Below are 27,950 nucleotides of genomic sequence, written 5' to 3' on the forward strand. Positions count from 1 at the left end.
GATAAAGTGCCATGTTAGGAAACTTGTACAAAAAATAAGGCTATGGTATTAAAGGGAATGCAGCGTTATTGATAGAGGGATGGCTAGGGGACAGAAAGCAAAGAGCAGTGGTAAAGATTTTTTGAGGGAGATTTGTGGATAAAGGTGTGTCCAGGGATCTATTGCTGGGTCCTCTTTAGTTTTCCACGTCCCTATATGATTTGGACATAAGCACAAGAGGAACGATCTCCATGTTTGCTGATGATACCAAAGTAGGCGACACAGCACACTACAAAGAAGAATGCAGGAGAAAACAAAGGCTAGGAAATTCCTTGGTGCCTGTCCCATTCCATCACAGTAACTTCGCCAGAATTGCAGCGGAAACTCCACTTACCTACGTAAATGGGGTTTCAACACCACTCCTGGCAAAGTTGCGGCGGCGGAGCGGAAGTAGCTCCAAGGAATTTCCCGGCCATAGACAGGTTAGGTGGGTAGGTGACAGGTGCCGTTCAATGCAGAGAAACGTGCAATACATTGTAGGTTAAAAAAAACCTATTAACAGAGAGAGCTGAGACTGCAGATACATAAATCTTTATCAGTAGCAGTGTATGCAGAAAAGGCCATAAAATGGCAAATGGAAGTCTGAGGAACAGTGAATATAAATTTAGATGGGAGTTAAGATGCAGATCAACCACGATCTAATTGAATGGTGGAACAGGCTCGAGGGGCTGAATGGCCTACTCGTGTTCCTATGTTCCTACGACCAGTTAGTATATTGCATGCAGTTCTGGTCACCCCATTATAGGAAGGATATTTAGAGCCATGGAAAAGATACAGCAAAAATTCACTAGAATGATACCAGGAATGAGAGATTATACATATAAAGGCTAAAGAACTTGGGTCTTTTTTCACTGAAATAAAGAAGGTTAAATGTGGAAACTAATAACGGGTTTCAAAATTATAAATTATAAAAGCTTGTTTCCATTGGTTAGTGAACTGGTAACAAGAGGACACAGACACAGTGTTGTCACTGGACAAACAAAGGAGGAAGTTAGAAGGGACATTCATAGAGCAGGTTATTTTTTTTTTATTATTCATTGATGGGATGTGGGTGTCGCTGGCTGGCTAGGCCTGCATTTAGTGCCCATCCCTAATTGCCCTTGAGAAGGGTGATTGCTCTATCACATATGACGGTTGAGGCAGATATTATAACGCCTGAGGAAGAGAGTGTTTGAAGACCAGGACCTCAAACCCGGCACTAAGCTCATGGTCTACAGAGCAGTAGTGATACCCACCCTCCTGTATGCTTCAGAGACATGGACCATGTACAGCAGGCACCTCAAAGCACTGGAGGGGTACCACAAATGTTGCCTCCGCAAGATCCTGCAAATCCATTGGCAGGATATGCGCACCAACGTCAGTGTTCTTGCTCAGGCCAACATCCCCAGCATCGAAGCTCTGACCGTGCTCGATCAGCTCCGATGGACGGGTCACATTGTCCGCATGCCCGATACGAGACTCCCAAAACAAGCGCTCTACTCGGAGCTCCGACATGGCAAGAGAGCCCCAGGTGGGCAGAGGAAACGCTTCAAGGACACCCTCAAAGCCTCCTTGAAAAAGTGCAACATCCCCACCGACACCTGGGAATCCCTGGACGAAGACCGCACAAAGTGGAGGAGAAGCATCCAGGAAGGCACCGAGCACCTCGAGTCTCTTCGCCGGGAGTAATTGGAACTCAAGCGCAAACAGTGGAAGGAGCGCACATCAACCCAAGCACCCCACCCACCCGCCCCTTCAACCCGCCCCACCTGTGACAGAGACTGTAGGTCCTGCACTGGACTCATCAGTCACCTGAGAACTCATTTTTAGTGTGCAAGCAAGTCATCCTCGGTTCCGAGGGACCGCCTAAGAAGAGGAGAACATCTTTCATTATACTTGCTACACTTCAAAGTATTTAATTGGCTGTAAAGCACTTTGGGATGTCCTGAAGGTCGTGAAAGGCGCTATATAAATGCAAGTTCTTTCTCTTTTCCTTTCTTTATCATTTAAAATGGAACTGAGTCGGTATTTGAAAAGGAAGAACATAAAAGGGCAGGGAAATGGGATTAGAGTAAAAAGCTCTATTTGAAGAGCAAACTATCCCTCTATCAATACCACTACATTCTCTTTAATACCATGTACCTTAATTTATGTGCATGTTTCCTATGTGCCACCTTATCAAATACCTTTTTAAAATCCATATATACATCTCTCAGGTACGATGAACTGAATGGTCTCCTTCTGTGATTCTAGAATCAGAGTGTAAAGTCATTTAGTTTATAGCATCAGTATTGCTAATAAATCATAATATACAGTATTAATATATTAGTTAATAGCTTGAGGAGAAAAGTGCAATGTCACTCACAGCCTACTGCCATGTACAGCAACAAAAGAATTAGTATTATATATTATATTAAGATTAATTTCTCTATATAGGAGCAGTGTGTAAAGGCCCTCACAGCTGCAGCCCAGAGAGTCGTGACTGTGATACATTATTATAATAGTCTACAATTAATTCTATAGGGAGCAGCCTGCAAAACACCTCATAGGCTGTAGTCCCATACAGTATCACTCTTAAAAAAACACAGTTCCATGAATTAAAAGGGATTGGCAAGCCATTTCACCCCTATTACTTCTCCTAAGAAAATGTAGTATTTTGTTCATGGGACGTGGGTGATTGGCAAGGCCGCATTTATTGCCCGTCCCTAATTGTTCTGAGAAGGTGGTGATGAGCCTTTTCCTTGACCCACTGCTGTCCTTGCAGTGATGGTGTTCCCATGATGGTGTTAGGCAGGGAATTCCAGCAACGAGGGGAACATGGAGAGGATGGTGTTCCCACGACATTGCTGCTCGTCCTTTACAGTAGTGGAGGTCGTGGGGGAGGACAGTGCTGTCGAAGAAACCTTGTGCAGCAGTGCATCCTACAGGTGGTGCATATGTGAAAGACACAGACTTCAATCGCATTTAACTATATGGAACTTGGATAACTTTCAAGAAAGAAAACATTTATATGGCACCTTTTATGTCCTCAGAACGTTCCAAAGCGCTTCACAGTGATTTAATTTAAAGTATAAACAGAAAATGCTGGAAATACTCAGCAGGTCAGGCCAGAACTGTGATGAAAGTACATCGACCTGAAACGTTAAATTGCCCACGCAAGATAACTGACCACTTAATCTGTTTTTGGTGGTGTTGGTTGAGGGGTGAATGTTGGCCAGGACCCTGGGAGAACTCCCGTACTCTTCTTCGAAATTGCCATGGGATCTTCTACATTCACCTGGTCAGGCAGACGGGGCCCTGGCTTAATATCACAGCTGAAATACAGCACCTCTAGCAGTACAGTACATAAAATTCTAACAGGACTAGACAGACTAGATGCAGGAAGGATGTTCCCGATGGCGGGGGAGTCCAGAACCAGGGGTCACAGTCTAAGGGTAAGGGGTAAGCCATTTCGGACTGATGAGGAATTTCTTCACCCAGAGAGTGGTGAACCTGTGGAATTCTCTACCACACAAGGCAGTTGAGGCCAATTCATTAAATATATTCAAGAAGGAGTTAGATATATTTCTTAAGGCTAAAGGGATCAAGGGGTATGGGGAGAAAGCAGGGACAGGGTACTGAGTTTGGATGATCAGCCATGATCTCATTGAATGGTGGGGCAGGCTCGAGGGGCCGAATGGCCTACTCCTGCTCCTATCTTCTATGTTTCGATGTTTACAGGACTCTCACAATTCTGCACTTAGGTATCGTCCTTGGCTTAAGTGCTCACCTCCTGGAGTTCACAGAATCATACAGCACAGAAGGAGGCCATTCAACCCATCGTGGGCTCTTTGAAAGAGCTGTCCAATTAGTCCCACTCCCCTGCTCTTTCCCCATAAAAAAAAAATCCATTTCAATTATATATTCAAATTGAGCTTGGACACTCAACCTTCTGAGTGAGAAGTGAGAGTACTACCGACAGAGGCAAGCTGACATTAAGAGCGGAATATGAGGCTCATGTTACACTGCAGAAATGTAATCTCTGGCCCGGCCTGGGTTTCCACGTGTCTCCCTGCACAAGGGATCACCGTCGCTTGTTTATGATGCACTGGTGCCGAGGCGGAGCCTTGGAAGCTGCTGCTTCCTGCTGACACCAGCGCGCAATGCAAAGACAGGTCGGGTTCAGGATGTCAGCAGCCAGTGTACAGAGACTTTCGGGTGCAATTTAATAATGGATTTCAACTCGGGAAGAAACCGCTGATAATCACTGGGGGGTTTTTTTTGGAGGAGGGGGAGAGGGTGAAAAGATGCTTCTTTTCCTGCGCCCCCCTTGTCCTCTGCAAGCAATCTGCCAACCAGCCAAGAGCTTTAACCTGCGGTCCCGGGCAGCGGGCAAAGGCTGCTCGCCTTGGCTCCTCTCTCAATGCCCCGGCGCTGTGCAAGCCTTCAGCAAGCGGCTGGTGTCGGTCGGCTCCACCCCTCCCGGCCCAGAAGATCGAGACGACGGCGAAAGAGATGCATCCGATCCGCGACCGGGACCGGGACGGGAGGTTGGAGCTGGGCAGAGTTGGCCCGGGTGGTCCCCGTCTTCCTCCTGGCCGTGGCGGCGCGGTCTGCTGCCCAGGAGACGCTCCCTGTCTCCGCTGGAACGGGTTAGCAGCCTGATCCCCGGCGAGATGTTGTCCCAGGAGGTGATGGACCTGCAGGAGCAGCAGATGAACCGGGAACTGGGTGGAAACAATGTTCCGAGAAGTTACAAGCCGGCATCAGTGTCAACTGTACCCTCAGGATCGCAGGCAACTCCTGGCGGCGGCTGGCACCTACCCCAGGAGGAGGAAGAGGAGGAGGTCCATGGCCAGGAGGACACAGCTTCCCAACTTAACTCCACAGCCAAAGAAGTGCCCTTTAAAACAGGGGACGTGGTCCTGGTGGAGTTTCGCAGGCGACGCCACTTGGAATTACAAAAGATGTTCAATTTGGTGACAGGTGGGAAATTGCACAGTAAATGGGGGATGGTCGCCCACCAGGAGATCCTGGGGAATCTCCCGGGCCAGGTGTTCAGGACTTCCACTGGATTTGAGTTCGTATTAAGGAGACCGTCCTTGGAGGAGTTTGTGCTGCTGATGAAGCGAGGACCAGCCATTTCTTATCCAAAAGTATGGAGTGTTTTTTTTAATCTTGGTCATTCATCAGTAAGGATTTAATTATAAAAGATAAAAAAAGACACTTTAACGTAAATCCCCAATTTAAACTTTTCAAATTTTGATAACGAACAGAACTAGCTAGCCCCCAAAAAATGAACATTCCTGCTCTCTAAGAAAGTGTCAGGAATACTTCCGGTGAAGGATATCTGATCTGCTTTCAGACCTCTGCCCATGACCCACCAGTAGAATATGTGTGAGAGAGAGACTAGTAGAATATGTGTGTGAGATAAAGACCCACAAGGTTTCTCTCTTTAGGCACTTCTGTATTTCCATAGGGTGTTCCCAGGGAAACAGTGCTAAAATGGAGACTCATGACTTCCTTGTGCTGTTCTCCACATGTTTACCCTCCACATGTGAGTATAGGAATAGGAGGATAGAACAGATGAATGCGTGGCTAAAGGGATGGTGCAGGAGGGTGGGCTTTAGTTTCCTGGATCACTGGGTCTGCTTCTGGGAAAGGTGGGACTTGTACAAGTCGGACGGTTTACACCTGAACCAGAGGGGAACAAATATCCTTGCGGGGAGGTTTGCTAGCACTGCTGGGGGGGGTTTAAACTAATTCGGCAGGGGGATGGGATACAGAGTGGAGCTATAGTAGGGGGTGATGTACAGCCAAATAAGGAGGAAAAAACAAGTCAGCAGGGAAGGCAGAGCAAAGATGTGAAGGCAAAAGGGAATATGGCAGGGCTGGAAGGCATTTATTTTAATGCAAGGAGTCTTGCAAATAAGGTGGATGAACTGAAGTTGTTGTTGAACACATGGGAGTACGATATTGTTGCTATCACGGAGACATGGTTGAGGGAGGGTCAGGACTGGCAGCTAAATATTCCGGGGTATAGAATCTTCAGGCGAGACAGAGGGGGGTGTAAAAGGGGAGGGGGTGTTGCAATATTAATTAAGGAGTCTATTACTGCTGTAAGGAGGGATGATATATTAGCGGGTTCCTCTAATGAGGCCATATGGGTAGAACTTAAAAACAAAAAGGGGTCAAGCACCTTGCTGGGAGTGTACTATAGGCCCCCAAACAGTCAGGGGGAGATAGAGGAACAGATATGCAGGCAGATATCAGAAAAGTGTGAAAATAATAGGGTAGTAATAGTGGGGGATTTCAACTTCCCCAATATAAATTGGGATAGTCAGAGTGTGAAAGGCTTGGAGGGAGCAGAATTCTTAAAGTGCATCCAGGAAAGCTTTTTGAGCCAACATGTAGAAAGTCCTACAAGAGAGGGGGCGGTACTGGACCTAATTCTAGGGAATGTAGCCGGGCAGGTGGTGGAAGTGTCTGTAGGAGAGCATTTTGGCGATAGTGACCACAATTCGGTGAGATTTAAGGTGGTCATGGAAAAAGACAAAGACGGCCCGGAAATCAGGGTTCTAAATTGGGGGAAGGCCGATTTTAATAAGATAAGACAGGATCTGGCAAAAGTGGACTGGGAGCAGCTACTTATAGGAAAATCCACATCAAAACAGTGGGAGGCTTTCAGAAGGGAAATAGAGAGAGTACAACACCAACATGTTCCTGTAAAGGTCAAGGGTGGGACCAACAAGCAAAGGGAACCTTGGATGACAAAGGATATACAAAAATGCATTAGGAAAAAAAGGGGGGCTTTTGGCAGTTACAAAAGACAAAAGACGGTGGAAGCCCTAGAGGAGTATAAGAGGTGCAGGGGCATACTTAAAAAGGAAATTAGGAGGGTGAGGAGGGGCCATGAAATAACACTGGCGAGCAAAATAAAGGAAAATCCTAAGATGTTTTATAAGTATATTAAGGGCAAGAGGATAACCAGGGAAAGGGTAGGGCCCATTAGGGACCAAAGTGGCAAGCTGTGTGTAGAGCCAGATGAAGTAGGTGGGGTTTTAAAGGAATTTTTTGCCTCAGTGTTCACTATGGAGAAAGACGATGTAGATATAGAAGTCGGGCAAGGGGACTGTGACATACTTGAACATATTAGCATCGAGAGGGAGGAGGTACTAGCGGTTTTAGCAGGCCAAAAAGTGGATAAATCCCCAGGCCCGGACGAGATGTATCCCAGGCTGTTGTGTGAGGCAAAGGAGGAGATTGCAGGGGCTCTGACACAAATTTTCAGAACCTCTCTGGCCACAGGGGATGTACCAGAGGACTGGAGAACAGCTAATGTAGTACCATTATTCAAGAAGGGTAGCAGGGATAAACCAGGGAATTACAGGCCAGTGAGCCTAACATCTGTGGTAGGGAAATTATTGGAAAAAATTCTGAGGGACAAAATTAGTCTCCACTTGGAGAGGCAAGGATTAATCGGGGATAGTCAGCATGGCTTTGTCAAGGGTAAATCATGTCTGACCAATCTGATTGAATTTTTCGAGGGGGTGACTAGGTGTGTGGATGAGGGAAATGCTGTGGATGTGGTTTACATGGACTTCAGTAAAGCTTTTGACAAGGTCCCGCATAGGAGACTGGTCAAGAAGGTAAGAGCCCATGGGATCCAGGGGGCCTTGGCGCGTTGGATCCTAAACTGGCTGAGTGGCAGGAGGCAGAGGGTGATGGTCGAAGGTTGCTTTTGTGACTGGAAGCTTGTGTCCAGTGGGGTACCTCAGGGATCGGTGCTGGGTCCCTTGCTGTTTGTGATCTACATTAATGATTTGGATGAGAATGTAAAGGGTATGATCAGTAAGTTCGCGGATGACACGAAAATTGGTGGGGTGGTAAATTGCGAGGAGGAAAGCCTCAGGCTACAGGACAATATTAACGGGTTGGTCAGATGGGCGGAAAAGTGGCAAATGGAATTTAACCCGGAAAAGTGCGAGGTGATGCATTTTGGACGGACAAATAAGGCAAGGGAATACACAATGAGTGGTAGGACCCTAGGAAGTACAGAGGGTCAGAGGGACCTTGGTGTACATGTACATAGATCCCTGAAGGCAGCGGAACAGGTAGATAAGGTGGTTAAAAAGGCTTATGGGATACTTGCCTTCATTAGCAGAGGCATAGAATATAAGAGCAGGGAGGTTATGATGGAGCTGTACAAAACGCTGGTGAGGCCACAGCTGGAGTACTGTGTGCAGTTCTGGTCGCCTCACTATAGGAAGGATGTGATTGCTTTGGAGAGGGTGCAGAGAAGATTCACCAGGATGTTACCTGGGATGGAGTGCCTCAGCTATGAAGAGAGACTGGACAGGCTGGGGTTGTTTTCCTTGGAGCAAAGAAGGCTGAGGGGGGACCTGATTGAGGTGTACAAAATGATGAGGGGCATAGATAGGGTAGATAAAGAGGAACTTTTCCCCTTAGTAGGGGGGTCAATAACAAGGGGGCACAGATTCAGGGTAAGGGGCAGGAGATTTAGGAGGGATTTGAGGAGGAACTTTTTCACCCAGAGGGTGGTTGGAAGCTGGAACTCACTGCCTGAAAGGGTGGTAGAGGCAGGAACCCTCACAACATTCAAGAAGCATTTGGATGAGCACTTGAAATGCCATTGCATACAAGGCTATGGACCAAATGCTGGAAAATGGGATTAGACTGGACAGGGAGGGATGGGCGGCGCAGACACGATGGGCCGAAGGGCCTCTTTCTGTGCTGTAAAACTCTATGACTCTATGACACATGGGTCATGACATTGGGTCCTTTACATTGCAGAGCGCTGCCATTATCATAGTACATAGCCTCTGCTATCCTTAACGTCCTTTTAATGTAAAAGAGCTCTTAAATAAGCCAATTGAAGGGTTCAGGTTATGCCCTAAACAGCAGTAGAGCTTCACTAATATTTTTCATTTAAACCTTTGGTGTGATGATTTTGTTTTCCATTTCAATCTCCTTCATTTCACAAGTTGAAAAGATAAATACAGATGAGAAGAACCGTATGGCCCATCCAGAAAGATCTGCACATTCCCCCCATCACAGTGTCTTTTAAATAATTCCAAGGCTTCGTTCTCCACTGCCCAACTCAGAAGTCTATCTCCACTCCTCTTCGAAAGGCAGTGCCTGATGAAAATACTGGAAATATACAGCAAGTCAAGCAACGTTTGTGAAGAGAAAAGACAGGTTAATGATTCTGGCTGAGCTCCGAGCTCTCAAAGGGTCTACATCCAAAACATTAACCAGCCACCTCACTTTTTAGATGCCAATGGATCTGTTGTGTATTTCCAGTGTTTTTTGTTTTTATATTTAGTTCGTTTTGTACTGTCGGTTGTGAATGTCCATCAGTTTTCCTCTTTTTATTGCTTAATCTCTGTGTTCTCTTTTCTAATTAGTTATTTTCTGTTTTTGTTATTCTCCAATCATATTGCATAAAATCTTTAACCTGCCAATTATTTTCTCCATAATCACATTACAGCAAAACAAATTCTCCAACTTACAACCACCATGGCAGTTCCCCACCCAGCCCATTATTTGCCCGTAAAATAATATTTCTCACATAATAAACACGTAAAGAAATTCAGCAATTCACAATTTTTAAAAATGGCAAATTCACCCATAATGGTGACTCATCCTTTCATCTAATTGCTCCAGTCATTTTCTCCTTTTCCACGTGATGTCCAATGCACCCTGTCCTCAACAAACCTGATGCTGTATACACCACCTCGCCACTAGCAGGTAGCATTGCAGCTGGCCTTTACTGTACCTCCTGACGCAACCCTCCTGCGGCCCAATGTGAAGTATGCATACACATCGGCAGAAAACGAAGCTGTGATATATTAGCAGTGGCCTCGTAATATCTCGTGCTTCACCACTCTCTTCCAGCCCTTCAGAGCATGAGGAACTGCATTGAGATCAGTAGTATTACCTAAAAGAAAGAAATAATTTCATTTATATAGCGCCTTTCATGACCTCAGGACATCCATAAGTGCTTTACAGCCAATGTAGTCACTATTGTAATGTAGGAAAACGCAGCAGCCAGTTTTGTGCACAGCAAGGTCCCAGAAACCACAATGTGATGATCAGATAATCTGTTTTTTAGTGATGTAGGTTGAGGGATAATTATTGGTCAAGATACTGGTTGAGGGATAATTATTGGCCAGGACAGGGGAGAACTCCCCTGCTCTTCTTGTAAAATAGTCCCATGGGATCTTTTACGTCCACTTGAGTGGGCAGACAGGCCCTCAGTTTAACATCTCATCCGAAACACGACAGTGCGGCACTTCCTCAAGAGAGAGATGTTAGTGAATACAGCTTGTCCTGGTCGGGCGAGAGGGAATCTCGGGCTTTATATCCTAACTGATCGTTCAGAGAAAGGGAGCATCCCATCTGCCAGAAACCCAGCAGCAACTCAGGTTTACGAGTCAGAACAAACTCAATGAATGGGTGGATCAGTAACAGTTCTCTCAGCAAAGAGCAGCAAGGTACAGAGAAAGGGCAGAAATTACCCTCAGCCGTGAGATTGTTATCACAGGCTCTGGAAAAGTAAGAAAAAGAAATTTGAGGACAAAATCATATAGACAAGAAAAAAATACTGAAATCAAGTGAGCAGTTCCGAAGAACAATATTTACAGGAATAAATAAGCAACTTTGTTGTGAATCATGAATTCCAGCTCACATCTATTTTTAAGGTATTAATTGCATTATGCCAGTAAAATAAAGGAAATATAGAGAAAGCCACATGGAAAAAGAATAATGTAAAAGAGAGATTTGAAGAGAACAAGTAGACGGAATTTTTTAGTTAACATAATTTTAAAGAAAAGGTTGAAAACTTCAGGATTTCTCAGTCATTCTCTATCTTTTTTTCCCTTCTGCTTCTTCCAGGATATTAGCACCATGTTGATGATGATGATGGATGTTAGTAGTGGGGACTGTGTTTTAGAGTCCGGTTCAGGGTCTGGAGCAATGACACTGTTTCTGTCCCGAACAGGTAATGTGTTATAGGGTCCCTGATAGAAGCTGAGTAACTTTGAATACATTTTACATATCTGTGCTGCCAAAAACTATATATTAGGATGTACAAATAAATATACATTGCATTGTTGGCACTGGGCTTATTTAGTGCATTAATAGAGTGAAAATTACACTTAAGCCAAGATTATGCTTTTTAATTTGTAATTCAAATACTCCCTTCAGACGCAACCTAAGTTTGGAAGGATAACTTTTGTAATTGTGCAGCTAACTGCTTCTGCAGTTCAAATGAAATGAAGAAATCCTCGCATTTATATAATGCTTTAGTATGTCATTGAAATGTCTCAAAGCACTTCACGCACTGAATTGCTTTGCAAATGCACTGACTGCTATTATATGGGTAAAAGTAGATATAAAATGAAATTTCACATGCCCATTGAATGCTTCACAGAATTCTTAATGATAACGCTACAACTTTTATTAAAGCACTACAAACTATTTCTCCATTAACTTGCAGTATTTATAGAATCACAGAATGAGACAGCACAGAAGGAGGCCATTTGACCCATCATGCATGTGCCGGCTCTTTGGTAGAGCTATCCAATTAATCCCACTCTCCTAATTATGTTGAAAGACAGTTTAGTATATTGGTCAGATAGATGTCAGAGAAAGTTAATGCAGAGATACATTTTGGAAGGAAGGATAAGGAGAGGACATTTACACTAAATGGTAAAACTCTTTGAGGAGCAAGAGCTTTAAACAGAGAGCTTGCATTTATATAGCACCTTTCACAACCTTTGGACGTCCTAAAATGCTTTACAGCCAATGAAGTACTTTTGAAATGTAGTCACTGTTGTAATGTAGGAAACACAGCACCCAATTTGCGCACAGCAAGGTCCCACAAATAACAATGAGATAATGAGCAGATAATATATATTTTTTAGTGATGTTGATTGAAAGATAAATATTTGCCAGGGCACCATGAGACTTCTCCTGGTCTTTAAATAGTGCGATGGGATCTTTTACATGCACCTAAGAGGGAAGTTGGTGCCTCAGTTTAACTTCTCATCTGAAAGATGGCTCCTCCGACAGTGCAGCACACCGTCGGTACTGCACTGGAGTGCCAGCCTAGATCATGTATTCAAGTCTCTGAAGTGGGACTTAAACCCGTAACCTTCTGCTTGGTATGGGAAACAGAAAAATGACACACTGATGCAGTAGAGATGATCATTTGATATTAGGGCTGAGGCACAGCAGAGGGAACTTTTCTGTCTGTTCTATACCCGACCTGCGAATTTGATACTGACATTGGGTGTCCAAAATTACAAGTTTTCCATTCTCAAGCACAAACATCCCTCATCTTGAAGTTAAACAAATATATAATCAGAAAATAAAGATACTCCAGTGTTAAACTGGATAAATAACTTCCGATCCATTTCCAACGTTGATAATTCAAATTCACAAAAGAATTTTTTAAAAAGTCAACGACTGAACATGACGACAGAAAATTATTTAAATTAATTACATTTCTACCTCCAAACTGACCGCTTCTGTTTACCTGCATATCAACAGTCGTCGTGCATCAAACTGATTCATTGTATGTCGAAGCACTTTCAGTTCTCTGTGAGATGCAACACTTTCTTTTACAGGAACTCGGCTATTAGTTCTTTATTTTTTACAGCTCCCCGTTGCTTATTGTTCTTTGGGAAACACAGAAATTCAAAAGAAAATGGGGTAGAAATTCATCTTGGGCGGCGGCGCAAAAGTGGGCGGTATCGGATCGACTGCCCGTTATACCCAGCGCCTGATATTCAGTCCGTTGAACTGCAATGAAACTGAATATCCGGCGCTGTGTCCAACGGGCGGCTGATCTGACACTGCCGTTTTACGCCACCACCTGAGATGAATTTGTACCCCAATCTATTTAAAAAATGAAAATAAATAAATATTTTTGATTGTGTTTATAGAATTCCAGGAAAAGAGAGAACTTTTAAAATTGCACTTTTCTCTCTGCTACTGTTTCCTGATGGCTTCGTGAGAAGATGCTGCAGCTGATGTGGCAATGAGACCTAATAGCCAGGTCTAGATATCTCTGTGCTGAGTTAGCTGGGGCAGCAAGTAGGATAAGGCAATTTGCCTCAGCACCCTTAGGTGAGACTGGGGGAAAAATCAGCCAGGGTTCCCATTTTTAGCCGTCTTCCGGTGACCCTGCAAAACATTGCACAATGGTTAAGGACAGGATTGGGATCAACTGGCCTCTACGGTCAAATCTCCTGCCGACACTGTTTGGGCTCACACGTGAAGGATGGCCAATCGGGTGCTACCGGAGGGTTGCCAAGCTCCATCAAACCACATCCCAGTGTGAGCACCTTCACCGGAGGGAGGCGGATAGTTGTGAAGAAAAATATGTGATTAAGAGTGTGTGTGTGGGTGTATGTGTGTTTTCACATATAATTCAATTTGCTTCCTTTCCCCCCACAGTGGGATCTTCTGGGCAAGTGTATAGTTTTGAGGTAAGAGAGGATCACCACCACAATGCTAAAAGAAATTACCAGCGCTGGCGGAAAGCCTGGGAAATGGCCCGTGAAAAAGAGTGGCCAAATAACGTTGACTTCATTAATAAAGATATTGTATCTGCCGCTGACGATATCCAAGGAAAGATGTTTGATGCTGTAAGTAACCTGTTGCTTTTACCAATACTCCACCCATTATGTTGTGGATCCGAATGCATCCCTTTGTCCTGCCTTCATTCCAAATGTTTTGGATTTGCAAACGTCCAGAACCTAAGTTTTCCAATATTCCCAGCACATTGCTTTATAGAATCAGAATAGTACAGCACAGAAGGAGGCCATTAGGCCCATCGGGTCTGTGCCGGCTCTTTCGAAGAGCAATCCAGTTAGTCCCACTCCCCTGGCTCTTTCTCCATAACCCTGCAATTTTTTCTCCTTCAAGTATTTAGCTCCTTTAGCTCAGTTGTTGCATTTGTTTGGTGCTTCAACACTTCGCTCCACCTTTGGCAGCCGTGCCTTCAGCTTATTCGGCCCTAAGCACTGGGATTCCCTCCGTAAACCTCTCCGCCTCGCTACCTCTCTCTCCTTTAAGACGCTCCTTAAAACTACCTCTTTGTCCACATTTTTGGTTACCTGTCCTAATATCTCATGATGTGGTTCGGTGTCAAATCTGGTTTGATAACGCTCCTGTGAAGTGCCTTGGGACGTTTTACTACGTTAAAGGCGCTATATAAATGCAAGATGTTGCATCTCCCACAGATGAGCTGAATTACGATGCACAGCAGTGTACAACAGAGCAGTATCAGCAGAGGCCTGTGAGCAGCGTGCTGAGGAATGTTGTCACGGATTTAAAAGAGAGGAAGAAAACATTTTAAAATGGAATCAAACATGCAAACATAACGACAAGCAAAATAATTCCAGTCAAACTGACTTCATTCATCAGTAAATCCATAAGAGCAGCCCAGAATGGATTTCGGTGCTGTCTCATTTTGGACGATATACACAATGAGATTTTAGGACCTGGTCAATTTAGATGATCAAATCTGAAAACTTTAGGTTCCTAATCCTCTCTGGTTCAAAAAGCTAAACCAATTGAGAAAATGCAAAGTTCAGGTTAGAAATTGGCTTCTGACTATTTGAACTGAACCTCAGAACTTTCACTGGTACTTCTGGCTCTTTATCTAGGGTAACCTTTTGGCCTGCAGCATCATGAGTCACTGCTTCAGTTTTCAGCATAAAATGAACAAGCTCGAGTGGAGCATAAACGCCGGCATGGACTGGTTGGGCCGAATGGCCTGTTTCTGTGACGTATATCCTATGTAAAGCTGCAGACTCCACATTAATAGTCCTGTAAATATGACCACTAAAAAAAATTGTTAACAATGTGAAAGTAGAGGCGATGTGTGCAGTTTTGGTCTCCTTACCTAAGAAAGGATATACTTGCCATAGAGGGAGTGCAGCGAAGGTTCACCAGACTGATTCCTGGGATGGCAGGACTGTCGTATGAGGAGAGATTGGGTCGACTAGGCCTGTATTCACTAGAGTTTCGAAGAATGAGAGGGGATCTCATTGAAACATATAAAATTCTGACAGGGCTAGACAGACTGGATGCAGGGAGGATGTTTCCCCTGTCTGGGGAGTCTAGAACGAGGGCTCACAGTCTCAGGATATGGGGTAGGACATTTAGGACTGAGATAAGGAGAAATTTCTTCACTCAGATGGTGGTGAACCTGTGGAATTCTCTACCACAGAAGGCTGTGGAGGCCAAGTCACTGAATATATTTAAGAAGGAGATAGATAGATTTCTAGACGCAAAAGGTATGGGGAGAGAGCGGGAATATGGTATTGAGATAGAGGATCAGCTATGATCGTACTGAATGGCGGAGCAGGCTTGAAGGGCCGAGTGGCCTACTCTTATTTTTCTATGTTTCGATGTTTTCTGTGTTATAGCTAAGTATTGATTATACTGCAACAATCATGTTAACGCATCACATCATAAACTTGAAAGCAATAACAGTAGAGTTAACTATTATTAATACTAAAGTCATATACAGATCACCTCTATTTCTGCCTTTTAACGGTAATACAACAACAACATACTACTTAAAACAATTCAATACTTAAAAACATCATGGCCTAGAAATTCAGTATAGCCACTTTTGGGGCGGTAAAGTCGGGCGGCCGCTAAAGTTTGCGCCCGGCGCAAAGTCGAGCCCCCTTCGCCGATATTCAGTCGCATCGCCCTAAGAGGTTGCTGCTGCGCTAAAACAGGCGATGCACGACTATCATTAGGCGCTAAGCCGGCGGGCCGGGGCGAAACCCCGGAAGTCGGGCGCAGGGCAGGTGCGACGAGCTGCTGATTGACGGCAGACACTCTGCCGCCGCTCAGCTCTTAAAGGGGGAGGGTGCATTTGTGTTTCTGAAAGGCCGCTTCTCCTCCTTCTCCTCCTCCTCACCAGAGGATCCGTCTCCCACAAAGAAGGAGTGTTGCAACACGGCTGCCGTTTCTACTGCAGAAGGAGTGCCCTTTAATTTGCGCCCCCCGCGCCCCGCATCGGCTGAGCACCGTTCCACTCAACAGTCGCTAGGGGCGCCAGGCGCACAATGGGGCGGCGCGACTCAAGTTCCGGATTGGGGCGCACAAAGGGCGTTGCACGAGGAAATGACGTCATGATCTGCGCGCGCAAAGACTTTGCGCCGGCGCTAAATCTCTACTGAAGTTGGGGCGAGGCGCAGATCACGCAGCGCCCGGGCGCTAGCCGCCTAGCGCTCGACATCTACTCCTCCTAAGGCGCTAACGGCTGGCGCAACCAACTGAATTTCTAGCCCTATATTTCCACTGTAACAGTAAAATAGCATATTGCAATCTTAAAAAAAGATTAAAACTTGACTATATACTTTAAAGGATCACACTTATTTTAAGGTACACCCAATGGCTTAGTTGGTAAGTGCTCTACCGAGTATGGTTCAATATTCGATTCACAGCCTGTGTTGAGTTAACTGATCTCAGCAGGGGCAGCAGTAAGGGTACGCTTATTGACTTTCCTTGGTAGGGAAGAGAAAAACATCAGCCACTCCTGATTGCTGTCCAGTGACTTACTGGAAAGTGCGCCTGTGTAGACATCAAGGGGTAGATTTTCCCGAACCTGTCGGGAAGAAGGCGGGACTTCCCCTTTCGGGTTTTTGACCCGCCTACTTCGACGTCCGGCCAATCCGCGCGATTTTCCCTTGATTGACCTTGTTGAGCCCGCCCAGCGGGCTCAGCAGGCCAATTAAGGGCCACCCGGCAACAGGTGACATCACAGACTGAAATTTCATCTGTCAAGAGTTCTTGACGGATGAAATAGCAGTGTTTCACAGCTGTTTGAAGCTGTGAAACACTGACAGTCTGAGTTCTACCATGAGTCATTCTGCACAGACTCAGTTAGAACTCTTACCGGCACTCAAAGCTGAAGGCTGTCACTTTTCACAGATCGCAGCCATTCAGCTTTAAGTTCCGGCTGAGTGATGGGCTCCCGACGGCTACTGGAAGAAAGGCTGTGAAGGTAAGTACAGGTAAGTAAAAGTTCTTTACACACTTTAGACACACCAAACACACTTACCTTTGCACTCATACACCCATCACTCACCTGAGCGCCAACATCACGACCCCTCCAACTCCTTCAACCCAACGGCCCGCCTGCTCTACCTGGCGTGGTTTGGAGCCGTCGGGAAACCCACACGAAACCCCTCAAAATAGGGATTAGGCTAAAAACTGCCTGTTAACTGGCAGTTAATTGGCACTAATCCCTTCCCGCCTGGTTTCGGCGGGTCCCAGTGCGGGGCGGGTACCCGCCGCCCCTGAAACTTACGTGGGGCGGGGTTTTGCGCGGGATGGTGTCGGGACCCCCAAATTCGGGATTTCCCCCCCACGCCTGAAACCCCACCTGACGGCTCCACGAAAATCTAGCCCCAAGTGAGGACGGCATCAGGCTTGGTTACAGTGTCCTCAATGGCCTGTTGACATTTATGGTTTAGGTCACTTGAGTGAGGTACTGGAGTATGACTGAAGCCCATGGAACTTTACCCCAGCATGAGTCTGTGCTGTCAGGGGAGGAGGAAGAATTGGAGGGGAGATTTTTTTTTAAATTGCATATACTATTTCTCTCTGCAGTTTATACTAGAATGAGTGGTGAGGATTTTAAATTACACTTCAGGAACTTTAGTGCATTCCTTATCTTTTTTCGCCTTTTTAATCCAAATGTATTAAACTTCTGAAATAAACACACTAGTTGAATTAGGTGTAACTGGGTTTTTAACAGCGTACTGAGTCATAATTACTGCTGAACAACTGTTCTGGCCCTGAAAAACTAATTTTATATTTGTGGAATGTCAAATTTTCCAATAATGATAGAAAATTCCATGGTTTTTAGTATAATTTTTTTTTTTTAAGTTTATTTATGATATTTCAGCTTTTACCTTACTCCCATGCATATGTCCCAATCTTTATTTCGCGTTCTGTAAAATGATTAACAAATGAAGGAGCCTCAGTGCATTTTACTTCCTCGTTTGCTATCTGTGAGAATTTTTCAATGTGATTGGCTTCTTAGCCAGCTTGATGACTGTTGCTGAACGTTGGAGATCCCCATGACTTCTCCTAGGCATCAGATTCAAATTAACGTTGGGAGAGGTGAAATCCACGCCACAAAGATTGCTAGATCTTTGTGGGCAGCTTTCTTCGAGGGCAGCGGCGAGCGCCATCACTTCGCCGCTGACCGCAAAATCCTTTAAAGTACCTTTGAAACCAAAGAAGTTTACAACATGGAAGGAAGCCATTCGGCTTATCAGGTCTGTTCCGGCTCTTTGCAAGAGCAACTCAAAACTAATCCCAGTGCCCCATTCTCTCCCCATAGCCTTGTATTTTCCTCTGCTTCAAATGTTTATCCAATTTTTTCCTTTAAAAGAAGCAATCGTCTCTGCCTCACCCACTCCCTGTGGCAAAACATGCCATGTTCCAACAACCCATAAAGGAACTGCATACAGGAATTTCTCCTAATATCTCTCCTCTTTAATGACAATTTTAAATTTATGACCCTCCTCGTCATTGACTCCTCAATCAGAGGAAATAGTCTTCCCCTATTTATGCTATCAAAATCCTTCATAATTTTTAAAACCTCCTATTAAATCTCCTCAACCTTTTCTCATCCAGTGCAACTGGTCCTAGTATCTCAAGTCTTTCTTTACTACTATAATTTCCTACCACTGGCATTAATCTGGTCATGGAAGAAGACGCAAAAAACTTCCCGGAAATAGTGGACAACCAAGGGTCTAGCGAGAATGAGGAACTGAAAGATATTAGTATTAGTACAAATGTAGTACTGGAGAAATTAATGGGACTGAAAGCTGATAAATCCCCTGGACCTGATGGCCTACATCCTAGGGGTTTGAAAGAGTTGGCTATAGAGATAGTGGATGCATTGGTTGTAATTTTCCAAAATTCCATAGATTCTAGAACGGTTCCCGCAGATTGGAAGATAGCAAATGTAACCCCACTATTTAAGAAAGGAGGGAGAGAGAAAACGGGGAACTACAGACCAGTTAGCCTGACATCAGTAGTAGGGAAAATGCTAGAATCTATTATTAAGGGCACTTAGAAAATAATAACAGGATTGGGCAGAGTCAACACGGATTTATGAAAGGGAAATCGTATTTGACAAATCTGTTCGAGTTTTTTGAGGTTGTAACTAGCAGAATAGATAAGGGGGAATCAGTGGATGTGGTGTATTTGGATTTTCAGAAGGCATTCTGAGTGTAATGTAGCCAAATTTGCTGATGATACAAAGATAGGTGGGAAAGCAAATTGTGTGGAGGGCGCAAAGAATCTCCAAAGGGACATAGGCTAAGTGAGTGGGCAAAAATCTGGCAGATGGAGTTTAATATGGGAAAATGTGAGGTTATCCACTTTGGTAGGAAAAATAAAAAGCAAATTATTATTTAAATGGGGAGAAATTACAAAATGCTGAGGTACAGAGGAATCTGGGGGTCCTTGTACATGAATTGCAAAAAGTTAGCATGCAGGTACAGCAAGTAATTAGGAAGGCAAATGGAATGTTGGTCTTTATTGCCAAGGGAATGGAGTAAAGAAGCAGGAAAGTCCTGTTACAACTGTACAGGGTGTTGGTGAGACCACACCTGGAGTACTGCGTACGGTTTTGGTCTCCTTATTTAAGGAAGGATATACGTGCATTGGAGGCAGTTCAGAGAAGGTTCACGAGGTTGATTCCGGAGATGAAGGAGTTGTCTTATGAAGAAAGGTTGGGCAGGTTGGGCCTATACTCACTGGAGTTTAGAAGAATGAGAGGGGATCTTATTGAAACATGTAAGATTCTGAAGGGGCTTGACAGGGTAGATGCAGAGAGGATATTTCCCTCGTGGGGGAATCTAGAACTAGAGGGCATAATTTCAGAATAAGGGAGCACCCTTTTAAATCGGAAATGAAGAGGAATTTCTTCTCTCAGAGGGTCGTGAATCTTTGGAATTCTCTTCCCCAGAGAGCTGTGGAGGCTGGGTCATTGAATATATTTAAGGTGGAGATAGACAGATTTTTGAACGGTAAGGGAGTCCAGGGTTATGGGGAGTGGGCAGGGAAGTGGCCAAGATCAGATCAGCCATGATCTTATTGAATGGTGGAGTAGGCTCGAGGAGCCAAATGACCTACTCCTGCTCCAACGTCTTATGTTCTTATTCGATAAGGTGCCACACAAGAGGTTATTTGACATGGGATTGGGGGCAATATACTAACATGGATTAAGAATTGGTTAACGGACAGAAAACAGAGAGTAGGAATAAACGGGTCATTTTCGGGTTGGCAGGCTGTAACTAGTGGGATACCGCAAGGATCAGTGCTTGGGCCTCAGCTATTCACAATCTACATCAATGATTTGGATGAGGGGACCAAATGTAATATATTCAAGTTTGCTGATGATACAAAGCTGGGTGGGAATGTAAGTTGTGAAGAGGATGCAAGGAGGTATCAAGAGGATATAGACAGGCTGAGTGAGTGGGCAATATCATGGCAAATGGAATATAATGTGGAGAAATGTGAAGTTATCCACTTTGGTAGGAAAAATAGAAAAGCAGAGTACTTTTTAAATGGTGAGAGATTGGGAAATGTTGGTGTTCAGAGGGACCTGGGTGTCCTTGTACACGAATCACTGAAAGTTAACATACAGGTACAACAAGCAATTAGGAAAGCAAATGGTATGTTGGCCTTTATTACAAGAGGATTTGAGTATAAGAGTAAAGACATCTTACTGCAATTATATAGGGCCCTGGTGAGACCACACCTGGAGTATTGTGTACAGTTTTTGTCTCCTTACCTAAGGAAGGATGTACTTGCCATAGAGGGAGTGCAACGAAGGTTCACCAGACTGGTCCCTGGGATGGGGAGGATTGTCCTATGAGGACAGATTGAGTAGACTAGGCCTATATTCAGAAGAATGAGAGGTGATCTCATTGAAACATACAAAATTCTTACAGGGCTTGACAGGGTAGATGTTTCCCCTGGCTGGGGAGTCTAGAACCAGGGGTCACAGTCTCAGAATAAGGGGTCGGCCATTTAGGACTGAGATAAGGAGAAATTTCTTCACTCAGAGGGTGGCGAATCTTTGGAATTCTCTATCCCAGAGGGCTGTGGAGGCTCAGTCGTTGAGTATATTCAAGACAGAGATCGATAGATTTTTGAATATTAAGGGAATCAAGGGATATGGGGATAGTGCAGGAAAGTGGAGATGAGGTAGAAGATCAGCCATGATCTTATTGAATGGTGGAGCAGGCTCAAAGGGCCAAATGGCCTACTCCTGCTCCTATTTCTTATGTTCTTATCTACACTACAAGCTCTGTGGCTTTAATGTCCTCTCTATAATCACAGAATCACAGAATCTACAGTGCAGATAGAGGCCATTTCGGCCCATCGAGCCTGCACCGACACATATCCCACCCTATCCCCGTAACCCCTACACCAACACATATCCCACCTTATCCCCGTAACCCCACGTATTTAATCCCCCTAACACTAAGGGCCAATTTATCATAGCCAATCACCCTAACCCGCACATCTTTGGACTGTGGGAGGAAACCGGAGCACCCGGAGGAAACCCACGCAAACACGGGGAGAATGTGCAAACTCCACACAGACAGTCACCCGAGGCCGGATTCGAACCCGGGTCCCTGGCGCTGTGAGGCAATAGTGCTAACCACTATGCCACCGTGCTATGGGGGACATAGCTTCACACTTGTCCACATTAAATTGAATCTTCCCATTTCACTAACCAGTCTATATCTTCAGGTGAACTGAATTTGAAATGCATTTAATATTAATTTTCCCATCTTCTTCCATCCTTTGTAGATCGCTTTGGATATGCTAAGCCCACAACTTGTTTTGCCTGTCATCTACACACACCTCAAGCAAGGTCGAGTCTGTGCGGTATATCTAGCAAAGTAAGTGTAAAGTAGGTTTAATCTATTATTGCAGTTATCCTTATGGTAAAAAAAAACTTGCATTTCTATAGCGCCTTTCATAACCTCAAGATGTCCCAAAGTGCTTTACAGTCAATGCAGCACTTTTGAAGTGTAGTCACCGTTGTAATCACAGAATCACAGAAACCCCACAGTGCAGACAGAGGCCATTTCGGCCCATCGAGCCTGCACCGACACATATCCCACCCGATCCCCGTAACCCCTACACCAACACATATCCCACCCTATCCCCGTAACCCCACGTATTTAATCCCCCTAACACTAAGGGTCAATTTATCATAGCCAATCAACCTAACCTGCACATCTTTGGACTGTGGGAGGAAACCAGAGCACCCGGAGTAAACCCACGCAAACACGGGGAGAATGTGCAAACTCCACACAGACAGTCGCCCGAGGCCAGATTCGAACCCGGGTCCCTGGCGCTGTGAGGCAACAGTGCTAACCACTATGCCACCGTGCTGCCCTAATGTAGGAAATGCAGCAGCCGGCTTGCGCACAGCAAGTTCCCACAAACAGCAATGTGATAATGACCAGATAATCTGTTTTAGCAATGTTGGTTGAGTGATAAATATTGGACAGGACATCAGGGAGAACTGCCCTGCTCTTTGAAATAGTGCCATGGGATCTTTTAAGTCCATCTGAGAGGGCAGATGACTCTCGTTTTAATGTTTCATCCGAAAGGCAGCACCTCCGACAGTGCAGCACTCCCTCAGTACTGCACAGGAGTGTCAGCCTAGATTATGTGCTCAAGACTCTGGGGTGGAACTCAAACCCATAACCTTCTGACTCGGATGCAAGGATGATACCACTGAACCACGGCTGATACCGTTTTTAAGTACCACTTCCCTAGTTCCCAGATTACACATTTAATACATTTCCACATGTACTGTTAATACTGCGGCACAAGAAATCTTGGAAATATTTGTTCTCAACATTTTACGGCTGCAATCACTACATAGCTGGTTCGAGGAAAAGACGGATACAGCTCCATGACCATGAAAGCCCTCTGCAGCTACTTTGTAGAAGACAACTACAGGGTTAGATTTCATTTCCACCATCCCTATTAAATTATCTTTCTGCTAATATTCACAGCACTAAAACGTGTTCTGTCATGGATTACTATCTTTTCCTGAACCCAAGTCATTTTTAGTCGTTCTTGTCAATTTTTGATTTTTTCAACAAAGGTGCTTATTTCACTGTGTTAAAGCTATCGAGCACGGTAAATCAATCTGCTGCCATCAGTCATGGAACAACACATCTATATTGGAATGGAGTTAGTGGAGGACAAGTCAAATCCTCATTAATTATGTTAATTTAAACATTCTACGGACCTCGAACCAGTGCCATTCCCTTTTGGGAATCGGGTAATGGTAACATTTCCTACATTACAACAGTGGCTACACTTCAAAAGTGCATAATTTGCTGTAAAGCGCTTTGGGATGTCCTGAAGTTGTGAAAGGTGCTATATTAATGCAAGTCTTTGTTCTCTTTTACAGCACTGATTTCAAGCAAGCACAGATTCTAACAAGTGGCTGCTGGTAGTGCAGTTCTGTGAAATGGCAGGCTGTAAGCATCTACCTATTGCAGTGCGGTACTCATAATATGACCCCAACAGCCATTTGTATCCCATCGCCCTTTCCCTATGGCCCTCTGAAGCTCCATGTGCTCGGTCACGGCAGGCCTGGCTGCGGGATATTGACCCACGCTGGGATTTGCCCTTTCTTACTCTGCAGCAAAACAAGGCAAGTGAATGTTCTCAGCAGCCAGCTAGCAGAGTCAATGGAAGGGGCCTATTGAAACACCACTATTTCATTAGTACTGCCATTTTTTTCATCCTATGGAGAAACTTTTGCTTTCCACTTCGAAGCTGTCCCTGTTTTGAAATTGGGAGCCGTGTGGGGAATCACAGGTGCGGACCCATGTCCCGTCACTCCACGGTGAGGCGTGCAGCATCGTTCCTGGGAGTGGCCCTCAAGCAAGATGTTTGTTGCAATTGTAGCCCTGGGCAAAACATAAGGAACGCTGATATATTGACTGATAATATTTACACAGATAGGCGGGATAGAGTCATGCAATTAGCTAAGAAAGACAGCATTGACTTTTAAGTCATTAAAACCTGTTCTCTGGAACTCCCTGCCTAAACCGTTCTACGTCTTTGCTTCTTCCTTCACCTTCTCAAAACCCATTTTTTGACCGAGCTTTTGGCCACTCCTCCCAACTCTCACATCATGACTCGGTGTCTGTCCTTTATTCCTTTTATCCATTTCTTTTTCTTAATCCTTCCCCCACCGCGCACCTCCCCCACCACCCGCACCCCCGCCACCCATGCAATACATCTTTGGACATTTCCTACATTAAAGGTGCTATATAAATGCAAGTTGTTGTCGTATTAGTGTGACAAATTTTAATAATATCCCAGAGTACTGGATTCTTCTGCTAATCTGTTACTCGTAGTATTACCCAGGTCATCGATCTGTTGGAAGGGATACGCAGCTCCCGGTTATCCCTCTCTTGTGAGAAGATCCTTGAGGTCATTCACAGGAACTGGGTCGTTGCACCAGCTCTACGGAAGGACGGCAGCACGGCGCTCAGAGAGGAACCGCAAAGGAACGTGAACGAGGAGTTTCAGGACGAGGAAGGAAGAGCTGTAGATGAGCAGGAAGATGATGGTAGAGTATTTACCCTGTTTCAAGCTTTTTAAAATTTACATCTTAACTGATTGTTTCATTCTTCACCGTAAGCACTAAAATAGGAGATTTGAGTTGCTGCCCAATCCGTGAAAATTAACAAGACTTCTCCCCCCCCCCCCACTCATCACCCCTGAGCTGGGTACAGTGTTGAATTCAGTAACATCACTACCAATGTCCCCTGTAAAACTGCGCGGCCTGTTTCTTTTAATGCGTAGTCCTGTTAAATTTCTGCACATACGCGGTATTTACGATGTAAAAGCCGGTGAGCGGCCTGCGTGGGACCTTTCAGATTACTGCGCAGCCACGTGCGCACCTTAGCAAGAACATTGGTCACTACTGTGCACAAGTTACAAGCAGATTATTGGTGGACTGGTTGGTGCACTATCCCAAGCACCATTTTATTCATAAAAAGTAAATTTTAATGTATAAAGCGACCCTCAGAACAATTGGAATGTCACTTTTAAAAAGAAAAGAATATCAGGAAGACAATATCTGATGCAACATAAAGCTACACAGACGAGAAAATCCCGGGTTCAAGTCCCGGTCAATGCTAAGTCAGCTGATCTAAGCTGGGGCAACAGTTGGAGCGCTATCACTGGGCTCAGTATCCTCAGCCTAAGGAGAGGAAATAAAATCAGTCAGTGTTCTTACTTGCTATCGTGTAAATTCTGTTGTAAAGTGCATGCATGTAGGTGGCGGATGAGGTTAAGATTGGGCTCGATTGTGTTGTCCTCCACTGACAAATAGCCCCCCACACTCATTATCTACACTGACACTTGAAGAATGACTGGCTGAGTATTTCCAGCATTTTCTGTTTTTATTTCTTGAAGAATGACTATTGGGTGAAATACCAGAGTGCTGCCACTGACTGTGGAAATGTTACCCCAGCAAGAGGGAATTGGATATATACTTGAAAAGGAAAAAAAAATTCAGAGCCGTGGGGGAAGAGCAGGGGAGTGGGACTAATTGGATAGCTCTTTCAAAGACCCGGCACAGGGACGATGTGCTGTATGATTCTAAGAGTTTGCACTTTCAGGGAAGGAGGGAAGAAAATGGAGTGAAACATTTAAAAAAGGGGAACGGTTCTTTTGTACATTTAATAGTTCAGAAAAACAGTCTTTGAAGCCAACAGATAACCGTACCTTGCTAAATGTTTGAAAAATGTTTTGCATTAAATGCAGGTGAAGAGGAAGATACCAAACCTTTTTGCACAGTACCTTATATTGCCAGACCTCATCACGAGCAAGTTTCTCACACAGGTGAGTCCAGCTCTTTTTCTTTGTTGAACTTGTATTTCTTTTGTTCTTAAAAACTCTCACCTTGATGCCGCCTGTTTGATATAGGTGAGTATAACTGAGCCACTCTTTATTGCGATGTTAGAGACTCGGAAGATACTGCAATACCTCTTGTCAGAAGCCTTTGACACGAATTTTACACACTCAGTTCTGAAAGCCTTAGGATAGCTTTATTAATATCACAGTACTCTTTAAAATGAATCCATATAAATTTATACCCCAGTTGTCAGCTTGCTGCCCGTGTCCTAACTTGCACCAATTCCCGTTCACCCATTACCCCTGTGCTCGCTGACCTACTTTGGCACCTGGTTAAGCAATGCCTCGAATTTAAAATTCTCATCCTTGTTTCCAAACCCTTGCAGGCTTCGCCCCTCCCTATCTCTGTAATCTCCTCCAGCCCTACAATCCTCCGAGATATCTGCGCTACGCCAATTGTGGCCTCTTGAGCATCCCCGATTTTAATCGCTCCACCATTGGCAGACATTTTAATGATCTATTGGACCTCCACTGTTTTCAGTCTCTTATGTGGGACTTTATCAAATGCCTTCTGGAAATCCATATAAATAACATCCATAAACATTCCCCTATCCACTACTTTAGTCACCTCCTCAAAAAATTCAATCAGGTTTGTCGAGCATGACCTACCTTTCACAAATCCATGTTGGCTCTCTCTGATCAACTGAAAATTTTCGAGGTGTTGAGTCACTCTATCCTTAATATAGACTCTAGCAATTTCCCCACAACAGATGTTCGGCTAACTGGTCTATAAGTCCCGGGTTTCCCTCTCTCGCCATTCTTAAATAGCAGAGTGACATGTGCAATTTTCCAATCTAAAGGAACAGTTCCTGAATCGAGAGAACTTTGCAGATGCCTCAACTATAATCTGCCAATGTGCTCACCTACTTCCTTTAAAACCCTGGGATGGAAACCATCTGGTCCTGGGGATTTGTCACTCTTTAGTGCCATTATTTTCATCATTACTGTTATTTTACTTACGTTAATTTTAGTGAGTCCCTGTCCCTGATTCAATATTAGTTTCCTTGGGATTTCTGGCATGCTGTCCTCTTCCTCTACTGTAAATACTGACACAAAGTAATTATTCAACATGTCCTCCATTTCCTTATTATCATTGACAATATCTGCGTTCAGTTTTTAAGAGGCTAACATTGCTCCTGACTACCCTCTTTTTCCAATACAATTGTAAAAATTCTTTGTGTTGATTTTGATATCCAGTGCAAATTTCTTTTCATACTCCCTTTTTGTAGCTCTGTTTATGCACGTAAATGGGATTTCTGCCAAAATTGCGGCGGTGGATGGGGAAAAACTCGAGGAAATTCCTGACCTTGGATTTTATTAAAGGTTTGCCTAAAGGGTTTTAGCTTCCCAAGATAGCCCCTGCTGAGTGGTGGATTGGTGATTACAGTGCAAGATAGGAAGTTGTTTTGGAGAGACCCAAATGGTGAACAATTCATTAGCCATGTCTGGTTAATCGCACCCTGCTGCTGGATTTCTGGGGGCTGTGAGGGAGGCTTTTAAAAATCAGAACACCGGCATCAAGGGAGACCACCAGCAAAAGGCTACAAAGGGACTGTCCTGAATGATAGGCCAGAGTACAGATATTGTGCTTTTATGTTAGATGACCCACGCGAGTTCAAGATTTTCGTAACAGTACGCAGGTAGAAATTGTTCTAATTGTATCAAGAGGTTCTTATCGATCTCATTGTTCTGTGTTCTTTTTCCCACCAACAGCTTTCCTTGTGAAATTGAGAAAATTTAGACCTGCCCCTCTATACTCCACAACGCACAACCGTGAAACCGACAGCTAGGACCTGTGTTGTGAAGATTGAGTGTGTTGTCTGGACTGTAAAGCTCTATTCTGTATACGAAACCACTCTATGATAAATAAAATGAAATCATATTTTGTATTTTCTCGTTTA

The 27,950-nt window shown here is 44.5% G+C and overlaps 1 protein-coding gene across 1 annotated transcript; it reads left to right on the forward strand.

Annotated features, from left to right (window-relative positions):
• The first annotated feature begins 4,065 nt into the window (after positions 1–4,065).
• Positions 4,066–27,938, forward strand: LOC147113056 (tRNA (adenine(58)-N(1))-methyltransferase, mitochondrial-like). The gene is made up of 7 exons (XM_085997920.1): positions 4,066–5,153; positions 10,915–11,020; positions 13,483–13,673; positions 21,898–21,989; positions 24,483–24,697; positions 25,900–25,977; positions 27,763–27,938. Exons 1-7 carry the CDS (start codon positions 4,305–4,307, stop codon positions 27,837–27,839), a joined length of 1,608 nt encoding a protein of 535 aa, XP_085854046.1. The 5' UTR covers positions 4,066–4,304; the 3' UTR covers positions 27,840–27,938.
• Positions 27,939–27,950: the final 12 nt, after the last annotated feature.

This window comes from Somniosus microcephalus, chromosome 9 (assembly GCF_052327205.1).
Source record: "Somniosus microcephalus isolate GS21.2 chromosome 9, FLI_Smic_1.0, whole genome shotgun sequence".
In the NCBI taxonomy this organism is placed as follows: domain Eukaryota; kingdom Metazoa; phylum Chordata; class Chondrichthyes; order Squaliformes; family Somniosidae; genus Somniosus; species Somniosus microcephalus.

What these genes read in the sequence shown, in the direction of transcription:
- LOC147113056 (XM_085997920.1), top strand. Translation starts at nt 4,305, where the DNA reads ATGCTTCTTTTCCTGCGCCCCCCTTGTCCTCTGCAAGCAATCTGCCAA. An exon ending in CAGCCATTTCTTATCCAAAA is followed by an intron (nt 5,154 to 10,914) that starts GTATGGAGTGTT and finishes TGCTTCTTCCAG; the next exon opens with GATATTAGCACCATGTTGAT. An exon ending in AGATGAGCAGGAAGATGATG is followed by an intron (nt 24,698 to 25,899) that starts GTAGAGTATTTA and finishes CATTAAATGCAG; the next exon opens with GTGAAGAGGAAGATACCAAA.